Source organism: Dromaius novaehollandiae, chromosome 11, assembly GCF_036370855.1.
Source record: "Dromaius novaehollandiae isolate bDroNov1 chromosome 11, bDroNov1.hap1, whole genome shotgun sequence".
NCBI lineage: Eukaryota > Metazoa > Chordata > Aves > Casuariiformes > Dromaiidae > Dromaius > Dromaius novaehollandiae.
In genome coordinates, this window is record NC_088108.1 from 20465284 (window position 1) to 20488272 (window position 22989).

The 22989-nt window shown below is 44.7% G+C and overlaps 1 protein-coding gene across 7 annotated transcripts in view; it reads left to right on the top strand.

Annotated features, from left to right (window-relative positions):
* The window catches only part of ATP11C (ATPase phospholipid transporting 11C), a 73589-nt gene extending 51725 nt beyond the window's left edge, over window positions 1-21864 (top strand). For 4 of the 7 annotated variants that reach the window (XM_064518310.1, XM_064518311.1, XM_026110950.2 and 1 more), the window contains exons 19-29: window positions 825-1088; window positions 1434-1608; window positions 2829-2931; window positions 4348-4493; window positions 4854-4913; window positions 5973-6100; window positions 8852-8987; window positions 10828-10893; window positions 11762-11865; window positions 14227-14380; window positions 18600-21864. In XM_064518310.1, the coding sequence (XP_064374380.1) occupies window positions 825-1088; window positions 1434-1608; window positions 2829-2931; window positions 4348-4493; window positions 4854-4913; window positions 5973-6100; window positions 8852-8987; window positions 10828-10893; window positions 11762-11865; window positions 14227-14380; window positions 18600-18716 (1453 nt within the window). In that variant the 3' untranslated portion in view covers window positions 18717-21864. Of the gene's footprint in view, window positions 1-824; window positions 1089-1433; window positions 1609-2828; window positions 2932-4347; window positions 4494-4853; window positions 4914-5972; window positions 6101-8851; window positions 8988-10827; window positions 10894-11761; window positions 11866-14226; window positions 14381-17235; window positions 17332-18599 lie in introns of all 7 variants that reach the window. The other 3 variants (XM_064518308.1, XM_064518309.1, XM_064518312.1) reach the window with 3 other exon arrangements.
* The last annotated feature ends 1125 nt before the right edge of the window (window positions 21865-22989 follow it).

Genomic DNA, 22989 nt, shown 5'->3' on the forward strand with positions numbered 1-22989 from the left:
ATTCAGTTTTATGTGCAGTTAGAGTAGCTGCATGTGTAACAAGCTCTTACTTTTGACTCTTATTTTTTGCAGTATAAGGCAATGATTTTGGCTAAACATAGAAGTTTGGGATTGCTGAGTTCTAAGCCTTATTCTTGTGGTAGTAGCTCCTCTGGCCAGGGGACAATCAATTACTTTACAGGTAGAAAATATAAGATGGAGAAGTTAAGTATACCTTAGGGAGTTGTAAGGCTTAAATGGCAGTGTTGGTTAAACCTCTTTACACCCATAAGGTGCTCTATCTTAGCAACATATTTCTGAGGTCCCTGCCGTAGGCTTGCTGGGAAAAACTCTGCAACCTTCTCTGAAGGTCTCGTTTATTCTGCCATCAGACTTTTTCACTTTACATATAATCTAAAGCTGCTTTAAGCTTGTTTTGCTTCTCTCTAGCAGCATGGAGAATAAGATGTTTTTCATTGGCACTTACATATGCTGGAATATATGCTAGCTATAGGTCTCAAGTCAGTTTGAGAGCTCTAGTATGCCAGCAAGCATTAAATGCTCATGGTTCATCAGCGACACTTGCTAATTTTGGCTTCTCTGCCTCATCTAGTAATGGGGATACGAATAGTGGTTAGAGTCTGACAGCCCCTGTAAAGGGTCTCGGACCAGCTATGTAACACCATACAAGCACTTAACGCCTGCAGACGCGCTGGCTCTGGGGCTGCGAGGGAGGCTCGGCTCCCGCCGGACGGCGGGCTTGGGGGTCGGTGCCGCACGCGTCAGCGCGCCGAGTTGCTCGGGAGTTCCCAGCACAGTAAGGGATGTTTTGCTTCCATTTTTAGACTGCAGGAACAGTCAGCAGAGACGATCGAAGCTCTGCATGCAGCCGGCATGAAGGTGTGGGTGCTGACGGGAGACAAGATGGAAACGGCTAAATCCACCTGCTATGCCTGCAGGCTCTTCCAGACCAGCACCGAGCTGCTGGAGCTGACGGCAAGGACTGTGGGCGAGAGCGAAAGGAAGGAGGATCGGCTCCATGAGCTACTAATGGAATATCATAAAAAGCTGATTCAGGACTTTCCCAAAAATCGGGGGGGCCTGAAGAGGTAAATTTGGACGTGCATTTAGATAATGGCATGGGATGCAGATGCAAGCTTGGTAGAGAAATACCACCATCTTGTAGCACGGGGGACTTGCTACCTCCATCGCTGCTGGCTCCTTTCCTTTGTTCGTTATCTCTAGTATTAGTTTGTTTTCACTTAATTATGTAATTCCCTTAGTGAAGTCCCCCTGTGTTAAATCCAAGCTTTTTGAAGTTGCTAAGCCACAAAGAGGGGTGGGGAAAAAGCTTAATATAGAAGTGGCTTCTTTTTCTGCTAAATGGCACAAATGGCTAGATTGACTTCCTAAAATGTAATTTTTTTCTTTTTCTATTCCTCGTTGTGTCCTAGAAGCTGGACATTCAGTCAGGATTATGGCCTGATTATAGATGGCTCAACGCTGTCGCTGATACTCAATCCTTCTCAGGATTCCAGTCCTAGTAATTACAAAAACATATTTTTGCAAATCTGCTTGAAGTGCACTGCAGTCCTGTGCTGTCGGATGGCTCCTTTGCAGAAAGCACAGGTAGGTCCCGTGGCTTTCCCCAGCCGCCACTTGTGCGTAGCCAACCTCCGCTGCCTGGGATCTTCTCTGTGAAGCGTTTCGTTGGGTAATAGGACACACTTACAGCCTGTAGGGTGGAACTTGTGACCTGATCTATGAAGTGGGCTTTAAAATCTGTAATGGGGAAACTATGTAAAGCTTATTTGCTTTCTCTTTCACCAGGTGGTACTGAAAAACCTGTTTGTAAATCAGTTCAGGTTTGGGCTCTCGACTTCCGTGAGAGATCTGCCCACATTCAGGTTCCTGTATTGGGCAGTAGATGTCGAAGTTCAGAAAAAGACTGCTGAGGATTTCTTGTGGAAGCAGCTAATTATTCCGCAGGAAGCACTGCAGATGGCACACCAGTTTAGTAATGTTAAAATGAAACAGCGTTGCCCTAACAGTCTGAGTTATTTAACAGGAAAATGATGCAAGTTTGAAAGACTTCTGGGCAGCAGCAAACCTTCCACAACTGTTAGCCAAGTGCTCCTTTTCTTTCATTAGAGATGGTTTTAGAAAATAGCCTTTAGGTATAATCTGTGGTTATTTCCATATAACAGTTTGAGGCTGTTTCCTGCAGCGTTGCATTAAACAAAATTTATTCATCCTAATCATCAGGGACGCCTCCGGGCTATGTGCGAGTCGCTTCCGAACTTCCAAGTGTGATGGAAACACACCAGTCCTCCAAAGATGAACACAGAACCTTTGTTAAATGTGCTTGCAGGAAACCGCAGGCACAAGCCAATTAAACAAACAAACAGCTTGTGCTTTTAATTCCTTTCCAAATTTGGAAAGTGGAGTCCATGACTTCCCCGTGACAGCTGATGGTATCAAAAGCCTGATAAACAGTGGTTTTTAGCCCCATTCCGCGGTACTATTTACTGCCACATGAAATGCATGAGAGGTCACATCTTTGTGGGAGAGCAGATTTGGCAGAAGGGAAGGGGAGGATACTACTCTGTGACTTGTTTTTTAAATACTGTCCTAGCCCTGTAAAGCTGGATCTTGGCTTTTGCTCTAGTTGGTGACCAGGAAATAACAAGGGTTTTTATTAATCTGAACTCTCCAGGCATTATTGTGCTGCCGCAGAAGCCTGGTTCCTCATTCGGAAGTGCTCCTGGAGGTGGGGCAGTAGGGATCTCTGGAGTTTTTTAACAAGGTCTTTGGCTTTGCTGATTTCCTTTCTGAATTTAATTTTTTAGATTGTGCGAATGGTGAAGAACACAAAAGGGAGCCCAATAACACTATCGATAGGGGATGGTGCAAACGATGTTAGTATGATTTTGGAAGCGCATGTTGGAATAGGTAAGATCACTGAGAATACCTAATCTGGTGTGTAAAACTTGTCCAGAGTCCATCGACTTGGTAGGGCTTCGCTGCTGAGGCACAGGCAGCATTTCTGACTGCAAATGGTTAAACCGAGCCCACTGAAAAATGTGAGATGTCTGCTGTTGCCTTCATTGGAGCCAGAGTTTCGCTCCGAATGAATGCTTGGGATCATGGCAGGCAGCTGACCTTTATGATAGTAACATGCTCTTTATCTGATAGACTGCATATTGTGTTCAAAAGCTAAGTGGCCAAACTCAGTGTTTGTAAAGGTTGCTTACTGGTCAGAAAAAAGGCACGAGTAGCAAACTGATGTATGACAAATGACAGCTGTTGTAAATGCAATGCAGTTAAGATGTCAGATTTTATTATGAGTAACTTGTAGCAAGTAAAGTTTTTTAAAAAAAAAAAGAAACCCAAACTTGTCCAATCTTACGTCTTCCTCTGCCCTTCTTGTACCTCCTTCATACCCAGTGGTAAAATCAATGGGGTTCTTGTACTGTCCTCTGTGGAAACAGGGTTGGCCCTCGCTTAAGTGAAGTATGCAACTTCTCTCACTCTTCACTTTGCTATTACATTTAGTGCTGAGAATTTCTTTGGGATTGCGTCTATCTCAGCTGAGCTGAAATTGGCTTTTGTCCTTTTCCCTGGCTGTCTGAAAGCACTGCAATGCTGATCGCAGCTGCTGGTAATTCGGCACTGGGGAGCCAACCTATTTTCCAAGGGCTGATGCTCAATTGTGTTGGTTTTTGCCCCGTTTGTATGACTGACAACAGAATGGAAACTGTCTTAGTTTCTGCAGACTGCTGTCAGAGGTACTAGAAGTGCTAGAGATCCTTCTTACCACTGAAGAAGGGTAGATGGAAAAGAAAGGACAACTTGTTTATTTTTGACTGTTGGAAACGTCATATTACCCTCTAGCGAATAAATTCTGTTGCAATTCATGTGGATATGTTTATCGAGTGAACAGAACTGGCTTTCTTGAGCTTGGCTGTATGAGGAGATGTCTCTGGAGTCCGAGCACTTGGAATGAAAAAACTAGACCATGTAAGGCACAGGCAAGCATGTGGGGAAACCAATTCCTTTTCTTTCATCAGGTTTTCTTAGATAGGAACTCAGATAATGACTTAAATCTGGGTTTAAGAACTCTGAATTGAGGTCTGATTGTCATATAACCAGAGCACTCAAATGCAGTCCCCAAGGTGCCACGGGTGGACGTGCAAGGTGGCCTATGTTATGGGCACATTGGAGACGCTGCAGGCTTGAAGAGCCGGGAAAAATTACGGGCTTCGTCATGGCTTGAAATACTGAGTTCCATGAACAAACCTGATGGGGACCCTCAGTCCAGATTCTCGTCCCCTACAGATTAATCCCTTACCTTGTTTCTGTCTCCAGGTATAAAAGGCAAAGAAGGACGGCAGGCTTCAAGGAATAGTGATTATGCTGTTCCAAAGTTTAAACACTTAAGAAAATTGCTACTAGCACATGGGCATTTATATTATGTGAGAATAGCACACCTTGTACAGTATTTCTTCTATAAGGTAGGGATGCATGTTCAGCTTATTTCACTATTTACACTGTGGACTCCTTTGATAATAGAAGAAAAGTATTGTTTTATAGGACGACTTCTAGATCTGTTTACCTTATATAGAGAGCAGGGGTATCTCTCTATATGCCTTTTGGTGGAAAATGATACTTATAGCATAATATGAATCTATGACTGTCTTCTGGTGTCTTCTGCAAATACTAAAAACTTATTGGATTAGTTTTATGCTTGGTAGAAAGCACTACTGAAAAGAAGGGTTATAATAGGAAAAGTTACTTGGGTTTAGATTGAGAAGTCAAACATATGGTGAGTACGTGGACACTTCCCTGCTAATATTTGTCTTTTGTTTCTCCAGAACCTTTGCTTCATATTACCACAATTTTTATACCAGTTCTTCTGTGGATTCTCACAGCAGGTAATTTCCAGTTACATGTCTATAAAGGCAGGATAACAAGTCACAGAATCAGTTGTCCTAGTAGAGGTTTGACTTTAGGCATCCTGTCCCTTCCTCACCTAGCTTTAGATGACAGTAGGAATTGACCTAGTTGCCAAGCAACGTATTTAGAGCACAATATTTTTAAGGCTTGTAACTAAAAGTAATTAAATAAATCAAACTTTCTGTTCTTTCCCTTCTACCATCCCTCTTCATTGCTTAAACACGGATAGACACCTTCTGGCATGAGGATGTAGGCTCGTCAGCACCTAATTTTGCTACCTCTGCTCCTCATAAGAGAAAAATTTTTTCAAAGAGTTAGTCTTCTCTCATCTGCTGTATTGCCCTATTATAAGAGCCTTTAAAATAAGACATATGAGGAGAGGAATCAGATATTTAGCTTAGTCCAGGTGAGTGTCAAAAGATCTCTGTAACAGGTAGAGATAAATTGCCTGAAGTGCTCTGAGATGAGAGCTTTGGGGTTTTCTGTTCACTTGTGTGCTCTGTGTCTGTTTGGCTCCAAAAGCAACTGGGAGGAAGAGTAAGTCATTAGATGATTATTCTCTGCTGTCTCAGGATTTTTTTTTTTTTTTTAAAGTGTCATTGTTCCTCCAAAAAAAGTATAGTCTTTGGAGAGTCACAGGAGACGTCAAGTATATTAATAGAAACAGCAGTACCAGAGCAGTTTTGGAATAACTGTGATAACTGCTACTTAATCGTATTTTTCTGGAGAATGGGCTGGAGACTAGACCATTTAGTTACAAAACTCCCTGGAAATGCGGCGGCTGCCATCAGTGGGAGCAGGGGGAGGACGGGGGTCTCAGCCACGCCGTGGCAACCCACGAGGCCTCTAAATACCTCGACCCCAGTGGCATTGCGTGGAGCGTGAGCCGGATCAAAGGAAACAGTCGTTTATGGCTACGACAAGGAGTTGAATCTTTAGGGTATTTGCAGAGGCAAGAGTTGGAAACTCTTAGTGTGTTTATGGGGGGATTCTTAAAGCAGAATTTCTCTTATATTACCCCTTCTTTTGCTTTTAAGCCACTGTACGATGCTGCTTATCTTACCATGTACAACATCTGCTTCACGTCGCTACCTATCCTGGCTTACAGCCTCCTGGAGCAGCATATCAGCATTGACACACTGACCTCAGATCCACAACTGTACATGTAAGTACCGCAGGATCCGGTAAGCCCTCAGCGCAACTTCGTTAGCTGTGGCTTAAGTCTGGTTAGTGGAGGAAGTGGCCCACCAGGTATCATTTGAGCAGATGTACCTGTCCCACGCCGGTGACCTGGCAGTAGCAAACCACAGAAAGGGCTGTTTCTGCCCTTGCGGGCTCTGCTGCTTCTGTGTTAGAGCTGAGCTTTGGGATGTCCAGTAGTTGCCTACTTCTACTCATTTATGCTCTGTGTGTCTGGCCTAGCAAGCTTCACTGCGGAGGCTGTGTAAGAATTACACCATGGGTGAACCTCTCCACCCATAAGACAAAGAAGGCTGCAGAGATGACTTACCTAGGCGTTTGAGCCCAACAGTGCAAGCGAAGCACGTGACAGAGCGTGTTACGGATGGAGGGAGCATCTGGTTTTCAGGAGAGAAAAGATCCATTAGCTTACAAAGAGGTGAATGCCCCAGGCAGGTAGCTTCTCCGCTGGTCTAAACCGATATGCTCCCGGAGGCTTGTCTTCCCAGGGCTAACTCCCTATTTCGGAGCAGGTTGCCCAAGCACTGTGCTCCTCAGTTCACACAGAGCTTTTGGCCACGGGCCCATGGAAAGCACTGCTTAACAGGAGACTCTCCCTCTTGTCTTTGTCCGCTTTCTTTCCCCTGGGTGTTTTCTCCTTGCTTGGTTGCAGCCATGGGAGACCCCAGCTTCTCCCAGAAACCCAAATGCATCTCCCCTCAGCCCTGCCTGTGTATGCAGGCCAGGTGCAGCCCTTTAGCAAGGAGTAAGGGAGGTGCTTTGCCCTTACTGCCCTGGCCTAGCAGCAAACTTAGACAGCAGATCATCTGCATTTAGAGAGCACAAGGTTCAGGACTCTTGAGCAGAGCCTGCACAAACCCTGTTGTTGTCATGATGCACCCTCAGTTCTGGAGGAAGCATGTGCTTTGCGCTCAAGCCAGGAGCTGCTGTGTCGATGCAGGTGCCACAAGGAAGTTTTCAGGTACCTTAAGGTAGTGTGCAAAAGCTACCTTAGGTATAGAAAAATGAGCAAATGCAACGAGGCCTTTAAGACTGGGGAGTTTTGAGCTTTGGAAGTAGCTGCTCAGATATACAATCGTACTTCTGCATTCCTCCACTCATATGGCAAAAAGCCATTGCATGTATCTTTCAATGATTTGTGATTGAATATTGTGCAGCAAATACCGATAATAACAGGCTACCATGCATTCACCTGACCGGCTGGTAGGCTGTCTGATTGCAGCGATATGGGAATTGAGGGAAAACAGACTAATTCTGCTTTCAGATAGCTTTGGTTTGAATATTCATGACTGTGCATGTGCTGCTGAATACAGAATGACTCCTGTGCCTCTGCTGTACAAACTGCTGACTTGCTGCAGTGCAGATCTCCAGTCTGAGGCACTGTAAAAAAGCCTGTTTATGAGAAATGCTGCAGGACATAAACGAGAATGCAAAACAGAGCCTGCAGTGAGGAAGTTCTTTGCATTTTCTCTCACAGCAATAAAAACCTCTTACAGTCTGTTATTTCCAAATTACAGCGTGTTAGAGCATTGTCACTGCAGCATCATAAATAAGGTTCAGCAAGGTTTTGTTTTAGAAACTAAAATCATAGGAGTCTAGCGCTACACCTGTTTGCAAGATGCATCATGCTGAAAATGGACGTATTGCTTAAATGATTAGGAAGAAAAATGACAAAAGAACAAGGATTTTTGTTACTGCCATAAAAATACTTTTTTTACCCCCATTAATCTTGAAGTTTTAAGCAAGATAATCTGAAAAGATCCTGATATAGGAAAAATGGTTCTTTTAAACTGGAAATGATTTCAAAAGTGTTTTTGGGGAAGACTTCTGGAACAGTATTTCCTTTCTGTATCTAGCCACTGTTATGCTTGCGGCTGCAAGGCATGGTCAAAGCCCCATGTCCCTGTAGCCCACGTGTTGATTCAGCAGTCAGCTGTAGTGTTGGGGGTCTGCAGAGAAGACCAGAAGAGCTGGAAGTAACTTTAGGATTTTTCAGGCTCTGCTCTTGCAGCTTTGCTAGCCCAGCAGAGGGCATTCATTTCTGCAGCGAGAGCAGCGCTTATTTTGCTGGTGCTTTTTACGAGGTCACTGCAGAGCACTGTAAATATCACATTGGTTTGCTGCTGAAATGCTAGATCTTATTCCTGTGTTCACCCAAAAACCTTCTGCTAAAATCCCCTGTTAAAACACCTGCCCCCTAATTCAGCAAGTTATTTCAGCTGGTGCAGCAAAGCATGAGTTCCAAGAACTGGACTTGCTCAAAGGGTGAGTTTGTGTATGCAATGAAAAGAGGAGGGGAACGTGCCACTGCTTCCTTGCTAGATATAATTTTTTTCTCCTGTATCATTACCCTGTTTTAAAATTCAGCGGTTGTTAATCTCAGACCGTTGGCAGAGCAGTGGCTCTAGGAGAGAAGACCAGGTCAATGCTCCAGCCATTCGCTTTGGGTTTGGACTGGGTTGGGCTTTGATCTGACGTTTCTAGAGGTGAAGGACAAACAGATTAACTTGTCAAACATATTACGATTCCTCATGACCAGCAGTTATATATAACAAATGTTGTTTGTGCTCTGTATACTGGCAGAAATGTGTGTGTTCTCCCTCCGTGTCCCCTATAGCAAGGGTCTGCTCCAAAGCCCGCTGAACCTGGGTGCGATGGGCTTTGCAGCAGGTCCTCAAAGTGACAGTGATTTTCTTGTTACTCCGTCTCTTGACAGGAAAGTTTCTGATAATGCAATGTTGCAATGGAAGCCTTTCTTATACTGGACCTTTCTGGGCGCCTTTGAAGGACTCGTGTTTTTCTTTGGGGTTTATTTTCTTTTTCAAAATTCGTCATTGGAAGATAATGGAAAGGTAACAACAAAAAAGAGAAGAGAAAGATGAGTGTTTCTTTTGTGCCCTGCCTTTTCTCTGTGCCTGACAGCGAATAGCTATGCGCTTAATCTGTGCGGTGTGTCTAGAGTCTTGTCCGGTGGCGTAGCATCGCTTATGGTGTGATTCTGTAGCAAATGCTGAAAACGAAGCAGCTTCCAAATCACCATGGAAACAGTGTAGAGACAGTTGCGCTCTCTAGGTAAAATAACTAGTCTTGCAAACAGCTTTTTTTTCAAACCTGGCGCTGCCTCCAAGCCTTGCGCCGAGCTCTGGCCCTGGCCCTGGCCTCGGTCCGGCCAGCGAGGGCAGCGCCGGGAGGCTGGCGAGCGCGTTCGCCGGGTTGCCGGTGCTGGAGCCGGCTCACGCCGAGATGCTGCCTGTCAGCTGGGACGTGGCAACGGGTAGGACGTGCTGCGCCGGCTCCGAGGTGCGATTTGCACCGTCCTTTGTCCTTTGCGGCGGGGAGGGCTGCTGCTGAAGGTTCATCATCATTTTCAGCCAGCATAAGTTAGCGCCGCTGTCAAAAACGAGCAGGCTGTTCGCTCTCCCCAGCCCCGCTGGCTGCTGGTCCGTGCTGCGTGCTGGGGCAAGCGCTTGCACAGCCGTGTGAGCACGGAGCAGGAGCGGGTCCCTGTCAACTCGCATACAGAGGAATAAGTAAATAATTTTTTTGGCTGGCTAACCGGGGGGACCAGGAGCACCGGAGCCGGTACCTGGGACCATGGGGGAGCACGGCGTGAGAGCTGCGCGCCAGGGTTCGGGCTGTCCCGCGAAGCCTCCCCCGAGAGCGCGCAGCACCTTGCCAGGTCTCAGCTGACACGGTAACTTCTTTCCACCATCAGTCGTGACCCTTGAAAATACCTTGGCTTTTTTAGACATAATACTTGGAAAAAAACTCAGAGTTTTTTATATGTAAACGCCCATCTTGCATAAACCCCAACACTTCTTGCCTCGGCTACACGCAGTCAGCGCCTGTATTGCAAGTGCAGTGCCTTTCTGTATTTACAGCCATTCTGGTTGTATCTGAATAAAACATTTGGTCATTGATACCTTCTGCAAATGCCTTGAGAGGTCAAGTCTTTGTGGCACTGAAATAAGATATGTGGTTATGTCCTGTTTTGTAAACACTGATGCCTGTAAAAACTGCTACCAGCAATTGTTCATAATATCCATGTATGATTGAATCCTTTTTCGCTCCTATTGACTTTAAGTTTTTTGCATTTTTTAAAAACTTTTACATTTCATTTTCTGTTTTAATGTATGCATTCAGATCTTGACAGCCTTTGGTAAGCATCTGTCCCATTCATTGCCATCATTTGGATTTATGTACAGTATCTGCTTTTCTTTGTGCATAGTCACTAGTATCTGCAAACCAAAACGGTATATTCTAGTATGAGAAAATGCCCTTTGGTGCATTCTGCAAATGGAATAAAATGCCATGACACGTACAGGTGCTCTGATGGTTCTGTGTTACGAGAAAGCAGAAACTGAGTAAATTACCAAGAAATCATTAAATATAGGTGGTCCAAACGACTTGTATTCCTGATCAACATTGCTGTTAGTAGGAGATTGTATCTGTCACTGTCACAACACTGGTCAGTTGTCCGTGTGGTCCTGCATGGCAGCGGGTTGGTGCGAGGGAGCTGGGTGTGCGAGAGCGGCTGGTGCGTGTCCGAGTGCTTGAATCCCGAGCAGCAGTTACTCTCCATCCAGTCGTGCCCACTCTAGTTTTTGCCTGCGTAGTTTTTTCCGTCATTTTTACTGTTTCTTTTGAGCGACGTGGACGGAGATGCATGTGGGAATGTAAACTGTTTTTCAGGTTTTCGGAAATTGGACCTTTGGAACTATAGTTTTCACTGTGTTGGTGTTCACCGTCACGCTGAAGGTTAGAACTCTCCTTTCCCTTTCAGTCATTCAGGTTTGCAGTCGTCTCTCCATGCATGTGTGTGCACTGTGGTACAAAATCATGCCCTCTATGCTATAATAGATTGAAGATAGCTTTTGTGAATCCTTTTTTTTCCCCAAATCGTTTGTTCTTCCACATAGGCAGAACTTTCTAAACGGTGTGTTGACTGCTGTCCTGTGTGTAGCTTATGGTCTGTGTTGGTGGAGTGTGTTTGTGTATAAGATAAGCATTTCCGTTTTGGTTGTGTTTTGTCCTCTTCAGAGAACTCCAGTTGGGTTCAATCGCCTTTTATTCCTTTTCCTTTTCTCCCACCCTCTCTCTTCCCCACTTTCCCCCCTTTGGCTTTCAGCTCAGGAGAGAGGAGAGGTGCAGGGGAACACTTGGGGTTGTCCACCTTAGCTCAGCCACTGCTAGGCGGCACAGGGATCATGAAAGCACATCTGGCCAATACTACTAGCAAATCTGCTTTGTTTCGTGGAGCTTTCCAGAATGAGCAGTTTGCATGAGACCTCACAAAAGGTCTTTTATGTTCAGCTCGGGACAGCAGGTGGTGACAGCAGGCAATTACAGCCACCCTGACCTTTAGACTTTTTTTTCCTGTAGCATAAGAGGGTGCATCAAACTTATTCTATTAAAAAGTGTCAGTTGCAATTAGGAACTCTGTTTCCGTGTTGATACTGTGCCAATTTATAGATATCGAAGATATTTTCCCTCTTGTGCATATGCTGAGCAGTAGCTGATGTGAGATACTTCAATTTTGCTGTGAAAGCAGTCAGAAGTTTCACATAAATACAACTGAGCATACTTTGCTTCTAATGATTTTTTTATTTTTATTTTATTTGCACAGCTAGCATTAGATACTCGATTCTGGACGTGGATGAACCACTTTGTGATTTGGGGCTCCCTGGCCTTCTACGTGTTTTTCTCGTTCTTCTGGGGAGGCGTCATTTGGCAAGTATCTTCCAGCTTTCCGTGGTGCTTTCGCAGGGGAGCGTGCAGCGCTCACGTTGCGGGGGACGCGGCTGCAGCATCCCCTTACTTAGGCTGTGCAGAGACGATGGAGGGCAGGGTGCTTGCAGCCACGGTAAGTGCATGGCGGGGGGAAGCCTGGTGGCATGGAAGGGCAGAGCTCGAGCGCGGCAGGTGCCGAGGACGTGAGCAGGGCGAAGCCAAGGCACTGCTGCTGAAAGCCGGGCTCTGAGTAGGTGGAAAAAACCCTCATTGACTTCAGTGCGACCGGGATCTTAGGTGGAATGGTTGGCAAAAACAGGCAAGCATAGGAAATTACAATTACTAGTCAGCTCTCTATTTTATGTGCCAGAGTAGGCATTCGTATTAGACTTTCATAGTAGACAGCATCTCCTGTTTCACTCCCTTATTTCCCCTTGGGCTGGTGCTGTGAGTCACTGGCTAGATCCTTCACCCAGCAGCCTGCTGATGAGGAAGTGGAGCTGATTTAAGTATCTTAATTTGGGGTCACAGGCTTTGTTTAACTCTTCAGAGTTCATAACAAACAGATTTAGATCTGAAATCTAGCCAGCTCTCTCTCTTTATGCTGAAATGTGTGTGTTTTTCACTGGAGTGTTTAATTTACATAGTGTGATATTTTAAGCTAATGCTAAACAGCAAAATGCTTTAAAATCCTTGTCATCACTTATGTATGAGGCATTTTTCATAAGTAATCTGTCCTCAAGGGAGGCAGAAAGATGCAGATAACCTATTGGGACCTAGAGTCTCTGGATTTCCACCATCAAAAGCAAATACAAAGCTTTCGCCAAGTCCAAAGTTGAAATAAAATGGTCTGTTTTCTGATAAAGTCAATAACTTATTTTTCAGTAATAATGCTGAATTTGGTGATACTAATTCAAATTCCTCTCTACCCCCAAATAAAATAAACGTGGAAGATGCAAAGCTGCATAGTATAAAATGACATTTCGAAAGACAGGACATTCCTTTTCCTCTTAAAACTGGTCTTCATGCTTAGAGCTGAAAGCTTCTCTAAAATTAAGGTCAGAATCAGGGAGGGAAGAGAAATATATGAGCACCTTCAAAGCACCAAAGGTGGCTTTTTGGTGGCTCTCAACTAAGATCCAAAGAAAAATTTCCACAACACCCAAGTTTCATTTTCTTAATAGGCTCTTAAGCCTTGTGCATCTTATTTACAGAAATCCCTCTTTCACAAGTGGCTTGGGCACTTGCTAGGTGTTTGTTCCTGTCCCTTCCTCCCCTCAAAGGAAGCAAACGTGGAAGATGATAATAGGAAACACACAGATATGCTGAAAACTGGTTCTTTGCAGAGTGAAGTTGCTTCCCAGCTATTGCCTTTTAGAAAAGTAACAGAGATGTTATCAATAACAGCAAAAAGAGACATGCTTTGCAGATGCATGTGCCTCTTACAAAATGAAATGAAAATCTGCAGATCTTAAATGCAGTTGTCTCTGCTTTCTGAAACCAATTTGGAAAATATTCAGGATTAATTATTCTTAGAGAATAATTAGAGAGTCTATTTTTAGAGAACCTAGAGTTCCTGGACAGCTGGGAAAGGCCCTTCACAAGCATCTGCTTGCTCTGAGGTTAGCTTTTCTCCTGATCATAGCAAGCGCTTGACTTCATGTTCCTCTTCCCACTGGAAAGATCAGCGGTAACAGACCCACTGTGTGGTAAACTGAACTGTGACTTGAGTCTGACTGCTCCAAGTCTTGGGTAACTTGATGCTTCAAGAATAAATGTGCATTTAAGCTGATCAAGCAGAAAGAGAGGAAAGGAGGAGGAGGGAGCTAAAGAAAAAGTGAGCACTGGAGCTATGGAAGAAGGCGTTGCAAGAGAATGAAACAGCTGTAGAAGGAGGGAGGAGGAGCGGTGGCCTTGGAAACTCAGATGAAGGCAGCTCATTGTGTTGAGAAGGGTCTTGAAAGTGTGAAGTGTTTGGGTGAAGGTAAGAGAAAAGCAGGGGCGGCCAAGGATGCTGGTGTGGAGCTCAGGAGGCCCCAACCAGGGGTTGGAGGAATGTGCATCAAATGGTGGCTGGGCTGAGAAATGGGAGGAAGAGGCCTGTGCTAAGAGTGGAAAATACCAAAGCAGACTCAGGAAGTTTTGAGACAGCCCTCAAGAATTAGAGCAGTTCAAAGCAGAAGATGCAAGTTTGGCAGAAAAACGGACAGTGTGTTTCTGTGCAGACTGTCCCTGCCTACATCTGCAAGGGAGATTGTACTGCTGGTGCTTTGATCTGAATCTTCCTTTGAACGTGACCTAGTTGAAAAACTTGTGTGGCTGATCGAGTTAACCAGAATTTTTGTATCCTTTCTTTTTCAGGCCTTTCTTGAAGCAGCAAAGAATGTATTTTGTATTTGCCCATATGCTGACTTCTGTTTCCACGTGGCTGGCAATAATTCTCCTGATCTTTATCAGCCTTTTCCCAGAAATTCTTCTAATAGTTTTAAAAAATATAAAAAAGAAAAAACATCAGGTAAGGAACAAGATAATATATTGCACAATATCTTTACAAAAGTCTCTCTTAAACATCAGATTAGCTTGTAATAGTACTGTGTACCATTCACATCTTGAGGAAGGCTTTCTAGAGTCTCATCTTGCTCTTTCACATACCAGAAATGTCAAGGAGCTCATCTAAAAATGCTGCCTAGACCTGTAGCAAGGAGAGACTCGACCAATGCCTTTTTCTAATTGCTTTGGTTGTATGCAAAACCGTTAGCTTTTATTTAAAAAAGGAGAAAAAAAGTACAGTAACCCTTTTCCAACCTCAACTGACCATCAAAACAGCATATTGTGTCCTCAGAGCTACTTGTTTTTATGTCAAAGAACATACTGAAGATGTTCTAGCATATGCCCTCCGGGTGCCGATGCAGGGGGGAAGTGAGTCAGGCTGTGTCACATCTGTCATCCCCCCCTTTAATAGCCTAGGGCTTGTGAAATGGCATTCGCCTGCTGTAGCTAGCTCTCCTCCAAAGCTTTCTGGGCTTCTGAACAGCCCTCAGCTGGTGAGGCGGAGGGCCTGTCTTCGAAATGCAAGCCAGCTCCTACAAGTTTCCTTGGTCACTGCTGCACGTGCTGAATGCCGGTGCTGCGCGGAGGGGGTCCTGCACTGTGAAGCTTGCCGCCCCTTGCTGTACGCTTACCCAGCTCCCCCGCCGTCCCTTGCTTTGGTGAGCACAGAAATAGGAGCATATAGCGATGACTTTACCCTACAACCATGTCCTGAACCGGCAGATTTTGTCAGCAGGACTGTGCAGAGTTGATCTGACCCAGCTTGGACAGGAGTTGGTGTCAAGTTAAACCATTAAATTACTTTTGAAACAGTAAAGTTCAAAGTGGGCTTCTCTCTTGAAGCTTTTATAGCCTGTGAGGTTTTAGTGCACTTTCTTTACCTGGGATAACTTATTTCTACATAAGGATGAAAGATGATGCTCATCTTCGTTAAATAATATATATCCAGTAAAATGTAAAGGTTTTTTTCCCTATAGTGTTTGAAGTAGAAGTTTGACATAGTATCAGTGAAGTAAAACATGCATCTGCAAAACACAAAAATTAAAGTTGAGAGGAATACGGACAGCAAGTTAAGTATGGTTGAATTCTTGGAGGCTAAATGTTATTTCTTCCTATTAAGTGTTATTTAATAGCTTCTAGACTGATGCCTCAATTGAATGGGAAGGGAGTGATTTGCTCTCAGCAATATGTTTGAAGTAACAGCTTTATAAAACACCTGAAGCAAATACCAGCTCTAGGTATCTGTGGTGGTAGTCAGAAACCAAAGGCAGCTGCCTAATTTTTTCCAGGGTGTCCAAGGCCAGGCAGCAGCTTTCAGGTCGAGACCCCTTTTGAAAATCCTAATCTTAATATTTGCTCCCAAGGGGATCATCCAAATGAAAACGCAGATTAGGGCACTTATTTAGGTCCCTGATCCTCCAGCTGGACAGCTGAGTTTCAGAAGCAAACGCTGATGCACGAGTGTCCTGGCCCTGAAGATGTGGGGATTGAGGCCCTGTTAGTAGGAGTTTGTCCTTGACTTCGGTGGGACAAGTCCCCCTGTAACACAACACGCCGGCTTTGTCTGCTCAACCTCTATTACAGTTTCTGCATGGAGAAGTCCTTAATGGCAAGGCGCATGCATATTTTCCTTGGTTTCTGCCTTTCTCTTTCTCGTACTGCAATTTTCTGTCTTTTGTGCTATTGTGAACTAGGTAACGAAGCGCCTTCCTTCCTCAGGAACATCCACTATCTTCATGCTTTCTCAAACTTCCAGCAATCACAGCTTTTCTTGGAGCGAATAAGGTGATTCCCTTTCTTAGTCAGTATGTGTTGCTTGCTCTACTACTTTTTCCTCCTTCTAACTCCTAACTGCTGAAAACCTGTGTTTAGATTTGCTCACCCAGCAAGAGCCTGCTTTCCCCCTGCCTTGCTTTAGTTTAAATCTTGTGCTTAGATGTGTTTTGTCCATCTCATTCCCTCTGGCTCCAACTGCTCAGGTCCTCACAACTCACTATGTTTCGGGTGCGCTGAGCCTGTGCTCAGCACCTGCGTGGAGCTGGCGTCAGCTGGGGCCATTCATGTCTCTGACCAGGTCCTTAGCTAGGGTGGATGGTGCATGTCCCTGGAAATCAGCGGCACTGCATAATATACTCTGGTCGTGGAGCTGTCTCCCGTTACCAGTAGCTATGCTCTCTATCCCCTCAGTGGTTCTACATTTTAGTGGATGAGATGGTTAAAAAAAGTTCTCTGAAGTGTAGAACAAAGTGGACTTAATTCTGATTATCCTCTGGATGACTCAGCCAACAGCTTGGGCTTGTTTGATCCAGTGGGAACTTCCCAAGTGCCCTTCTCTGCCTGGTAAATAATGTTTGTTAATGCTACAGTTGTTCTTTGTGCAACTGAATAAGCCGCTGCGCTTGACCGTCACAACAACGGTGTGTGCGTGGCCATGGGGTGGTGTGGCTTGCTCTAGAGCCACGCGCCTCGAGTACACGTCCCTAGCAGTTTGGTTTGCACTGCTCCCCTCCGGCATTGCTCACTATTTTAAAAATACACTTGTGAGGAGATCGAGGATGGTTTCTTCCTCTCTTGAAAGCACCTGTAGCATAAACTTAAACATTTTGGTAAGCAGGATTATTTTCTGAAAGCCGTCTGTGCCTACCCCATTGAAAAATCCAGCCACTGTTAATCACCACGACACTTAGGGAGGCTGCGTTGCTGCATCTCTTGTGATACCGTTTAGTTAGCCCTAGCCAGGTGTGTGTGTCCGTGCTGTTCCACCGTTGGGTAGGTTGAAGTGTCGCATGTGCTACAAGTATTTTTGCCTCACCATTGCAGAGCAGTAGGAAGGCACGTGACCCACTGTCGGCCAGACCTTCTGTCAGACCGCTGCTTTTAAGAACCTTCTCAGATGAGTCTAATGTGTTGTAACAGGTACCCTGCCCTCAGGAACGGGGACGGTGTTAAAAGGCATTGATTAACCAAACGTAACCCCAAATCGATTAAACTGCGGTTCTTATAATTGTCTTTACTCTTGGTGTGGGGCACCTGTCCTCGTGAAATGGAGATGCAATGTTTGGGATACATTTTAATTTGGGGATTTTGTTCTGTCGAGCCTTTTCGGACTCTGCTATGCGCACAGCTCCGCTCGCACCGAAAGGTCACGCTGTGCGTAAACAAATCTTCAACGCAGCTGATACCTGAGAGTAATATTAACAGACAGCTTAGCACGATTCACTGATAGTAATCTCCGACTAACAGTGATTGTAAAAGCCAATGCTGATGTACTTGCAATGAAGTGTTTCAAATCTCAACTATTAAAATGATTCCAGTATTGCATCTGAATATTACCAAAATCCCTCTTTCCAGGGTGCATGCTGTTCTGTCGGATAGAAATAAGTAAATTTTAATTCATTGGCATAGATTTAAACTAAACGTATGTACTTGTCTATGTATGTCAACATATTGTACAGCAGGCATGTCTCTGTGTCCGTATGCATATATACACACAGAGTGCATCCTGGTACAAATTTATTCGATTCTAAATGTTATAGTAAGCTGATAGCTGTATATCTAGCTACAGAAATAATTAAAAGTGCCTAATTGAATTCACAATTTAGCTTTCATGTGGAAGGTTATGTAGCTGTGTGGTATGAGCTGCAAATGTAAAACTACAAATTTTCTGTAAACCTCTCATACCTTCGTACCTGCACCTCTTGGTGAAGAAGTCATTCAATCCTATTAATGGCAGCTAAAACGGACACGTTGTCCAGACCGCTTAAGTGCATCTGGCGTAAATCCGGATTTGTGTTCCTGGAGGCATTCGCCTCGCTGTTGCCCGGTGCCAGGGCTCCGTGGCACAGGGAGGGTCGCGTGTGCGGCGCAGCGGACGTTAGGTGGAGCTCTGCGCCGCTGCACGCTGGCGGAGATGCAGTCGGGCTGGGGCAGAGCGAGCCCTGGAGAGGACAGCAAGGCGGATGCTACTTCTAGACTCCATGCGGTATTCTGCAAACCACGCAAATTCATTTAGCGTACTTTTATTTCTTCCTTTGTGAATGAAATTTGGCATTTTTATTATGATGTAATCATTCTCCTACAAAATTTTTAACTTTTTTTTTGTAAAAATTAGCAAGGAAAAAAGGTTACGACTTGGGGAATGTAACAATTACAGTACATGTGCATTTTCCTTCTGATTTTTGCAGACTGGCCCCTTTGATCTGCCTATGTTAATGTCATACAAACGCATAGAGAATGGTTATGTGAAGACTGAAGATGCTGTTACTAACTTGGCAGAAAGATATCCTCTCAGGATACTTTAAATGCTCCATACAAACACTGCATTTGGTCACGCTGTAGGGAAAAAAACATGTTTTTAACCTAACAGTTCTCGTTAAAGTTACCAAGAATTGTAAGCAGCCATGCTGATCAAGCAGTAGCCAGGGCACTGGCCACAGTACCCATCTGTCTTTGGTCTTGTTGCCCCCTCCACGAGATCTTTTAAATCAAAAATCTGTGTAACTGGAGGCTGAGGAAGCATCTCTGGAAATTCTTCAAAAATGGTGTGAACAAAGTGCAAAAGAGAAAGAGAAACAGCGTCCCGTTGAGCACAGCGGCCGCCGCCGACCACTGCGCATCCGCCCCAGCGCAGCGATTTGCTGCTGAAGCCTCTTGCTTTGCCTGACCAAAGAAGCAGCGCAGACTTTAGACCCGCTCTTGGCTCCGTCCAGCTCCCTGAGGACACCACGAGAAGACCCCTGGTCCGGCGCGGGAGCCGGGTTACGCGGTGCCAGGATGCCGGGCTCGGGCTGGCGGGTTCCTCCTGCCTCAAGCTGGGTCCGCGTCCGTCTCTGTGGGTGGGCTGTGACCGTCCAGCACGCTGGGTCCGGATGGGCATGGCAGAAAAGCGTGAAAACCTGGGAGAAGCCCTCACCGATGGCGTGAGGTGTCCGGCCAGATGTCCTTCCTCGGGCAGCCAGCGTGGTTCAAGGTGACCTGTGGTCCTTGAGGAGCAGCATGTCCCTGTGGATGGCCACCACGCTGGAGAAAGGTTGAGGTTCCCGTGCTGCCTGTCTGCTCCTCTGTGCCGACGGACTCCTTCCTGAAGGAAGGGGAAGAAATGATGATTTTCCCTTTTGGAGATGTGCAAGAAGTGTTCATCATGTTCGTTACGAAAGCTTTCTCGGTTAGGAAAGAAGCCCATAAATTGCGCTGTGCCAGACTTTGAGCCCAGTTTTGCCCGGACTTCTGTGGCTGCGCTCATGTTACTGCACGGTGCAGTTGCTTAAACACTTTACAGGCCTGAATGACAGTGCTGCCCTTGGACGGTCCCGGGGACACGGATTGTGCCTGCCCCAATTGCAGGCATCAAACTGCATCCTGAGTTATTTGCACTAAGAAAAACAAAGTCATTTAAAAATAAAAGGAATCCGTTAGTCTGATCTCATTCATTTTCTACTTTACTTGGTTTTTAAATTGGCATGTCCTTTTTAAATCCACCTTTACTAAGATAGGGGGAAACTCTGTTTTGTTTCTCTTTAGGTTGTAAATATCACATGTGCATAGCAGAGAGGTGGGATGCCTGAATCTCAACTCCCTCTCATCCTTCAGATGTGAAAAATGCAGCTTTTACAATTGTTTTAAGTCATAAATGGTCATGGGAGCAGCTTGTGTGCCGCTATCGCCTGATGTTAAGGTTCACCCGATGCGAGTTGCTGGCAGATGCTGATGTATGGGCTGAGGAACCCGTCCGGGCCCTGCCTGCGCGGGGACGGCTCACCGGGCAGATGGGCGGACGGATGGGACCTCGGTGCCGGTGATGCTTGTTGTCACCTTGTTGGTGGCCACGGCTCAACTCCTCACCATATGCGAGTGAGGAGCTGTGCTTCCAGCATGTCTGCCCTGAGCAAAGCTTTCTGCTTTCTCCTTTTTCTAGCTCATCACGTGGACCTAGAGTTCAACCTGCAGACCTTGGCCAATTCTCAACGTTTTATTACTAAAACACGGTGCCTACAGATCAAGTATGCGATGAATACAAGGAAGATGCGCTCTATATGCCAAATCTAACCTTTCTCCTTAAATACACACTTGCCGTCTTTTGTTTACATAACCTCTCAAACGTGGGCACCGAGACGCATAATTCCTGTGATTCCACACCATTCCAAGCCCGGATCGTCCCAAGCCTGACAACCTGCTTCTCGGTTTGTTTTGTGTTGTATTCGACTTCTAGGGTCAAACTCTGTTCCTGGGAAGACTCACGGGGAGGTTTTGCCGCCGATGTTGCGGACAGGGAACAGAATGAAGCTTGCGATGTCTTGCTAGATATGAACTGTCCTACTAAAGCCATTTGCACGGGCTAAATTCTGCAGCCTGTTGTAAGACAAGAGTCTTCTGCGAACCAAACCTTTTTCTTCCCATTTACAAGTATCCAGTATCAGTAAGGAGTAAATCATTTGCCGTAGCTGTACATTTAAACCCAAGGCACGTGTAAGCTGCTGAAACGTGAGTTGGGGTTAACATGAAATGTCCTGGAATGCCGGCTCTTTTTGGAAATGCTCGTTTTCCTGGACTCGGATCTTCAGCTGCCTCAGCGGCGTAGTGCAGTTGTGCTGGGACAGCCTTGTACCGGCAGAAGTGCTGGTTGTCCTGGGTCAGAAACAGCAGAAGGGAGATTTCTGGTGCTGCAGGTGCATTGTGAAATGAGAGGAAACGGGAGGCCAAATCTGGAGCTAGAGGAGGAGAGGAAAGGTGGTGACGTTGGCTATAAAGTACCAGCCAGCAGGACACGAGGGTGGCAGTAATTTGACAGTAATACTGTGATTGTTGTTGCTATAAAACAGTACAAGCTGCAGTGTTGCAGTGCTCTTTAGTGAGCTAAAAGGTCAGTACAGGCTTATCGGTGGGAAAACTTGAAGGAAAAGGCTCGGGTTTTTGCTAATAATTCATTGAAGTTTAATCACTGGTTAGTGACTTTGAAAGATAAGTCATTAAGATTCCCTCTAAAAGTTTTATGTGATAATGGAGAAACTTGATGTAGTCATAGCTACTTTTCAAAAAAAAAGAAAAAAAACCTAATCATTATTATGAGAATATTATAAATGACTTGGAATTGCATAAAAGCTTAAAGTTGAATTTGTATACACACTTACAGTTGAAAACCATACCTAATATTGCTCAATTCATGCAATTTCCCAGCCATGGATTTTTTTTTTTTAAACACCATGTAGTATATAGAAAGTGTAAATTATATACAGGCAATGAGAAGATACATTTTCAGCTTTTGCAAAAAATGGACTGCAACCTTACATTTTTTCACTTAAATGCAATTTTATACATTTATGTTGCTTTATATAAAAGAGATTGAATGTGAATGTTACCTTTTATGAATGCAACTTGCTCTTTTTTCATTACAGAAACTTTTGTTTGAAGTAATCAATAAACTTTGGTATGTTGTTCTGATTAATATATAAATACCTTTTGTCTGTCTTGTTTCCTTGGACACCACTCTGGCAATGGTTTATAACTTAGGCTTTTGTATGGCAGTACTGGGAGGACTGTCAGCATTTTCCCTGTGGGCTGGATTAGATCAACAAGGCCATACTCACTCCCCTGCTGTACCTGCCCTTGATAGCGAGCAGCCTTTCCCGGAAGGGAACCCTGGGGTAGCTTCCCAGGGCTGGGTGTTGTTGTTGTGTTGAGGGTTTGGGGGATTTTGGGGATGTTTGTCTGTTTTAAGCAAGGTATTAGCAATTTCGCTGGTGATAGGTGCAGCAGCTGTCTGGCTTATGCGTTCTGAACCCATTTCCCTGAAAAACGATCTGTCAAAATAAGAAAGTCAGTCCTATGAATTAGGTGATTGAACTTTTCAGAAGCACTGAACTCTGGACTTTATTTGATGAGGACATATAGCAACCAGGTTTAATAAAAAAAAAAAAAAAAGGCAGGTCCACATGCCCAACTTCCATCTGTGCAAGACGACTGTTTTTCCTAATGCTGTGCATTGGTTCTCTGCATCATGGCTACCTGTAATAAATAACTATTTTTTTTAGTTCAAAGGCTAGAAACGCACAGATGAGGATTATTCTGTGGTTTGTAGGATGCCTGGAGCCGGTGCAACACAAGCTAGGTATTTGCATTTTATAAAATTCCAACACCGTAATGAAGCTGTTAGAGCAAGTCTCACGCTGTTTGTATAATACATTAAAAAATACATAAATTTATTTATTTTTAAGGACGTAGGTCTGATTCAAACTGAAATGTTCATAACAAAAAACCGACAGTCAGTTTGAAAGATTCTGTTTTGGCTCCTTCAATTTATTCAGCTCCCATGAGCCACCAGAGGACAGATGGCTGTGCTATTTAAAACAAACTATAACCTTTAAGAAGAAGCTTGTACTATTGGAAACTAGATATGCACATCGAGAATCTTAATAACCTACACTGAGTGATAGTGAAAATCATCTGAAGGACTGCAAAGGGTTTTACGCTGAACTGCCTCTGCAGGCTGACAGCACAGAAGGAGCAAGTGTAAGTGATGCAGGACTTCCATGGATCACAAGAGGCTTCAGAAAGCACCCAATAACACCTAAAATATCT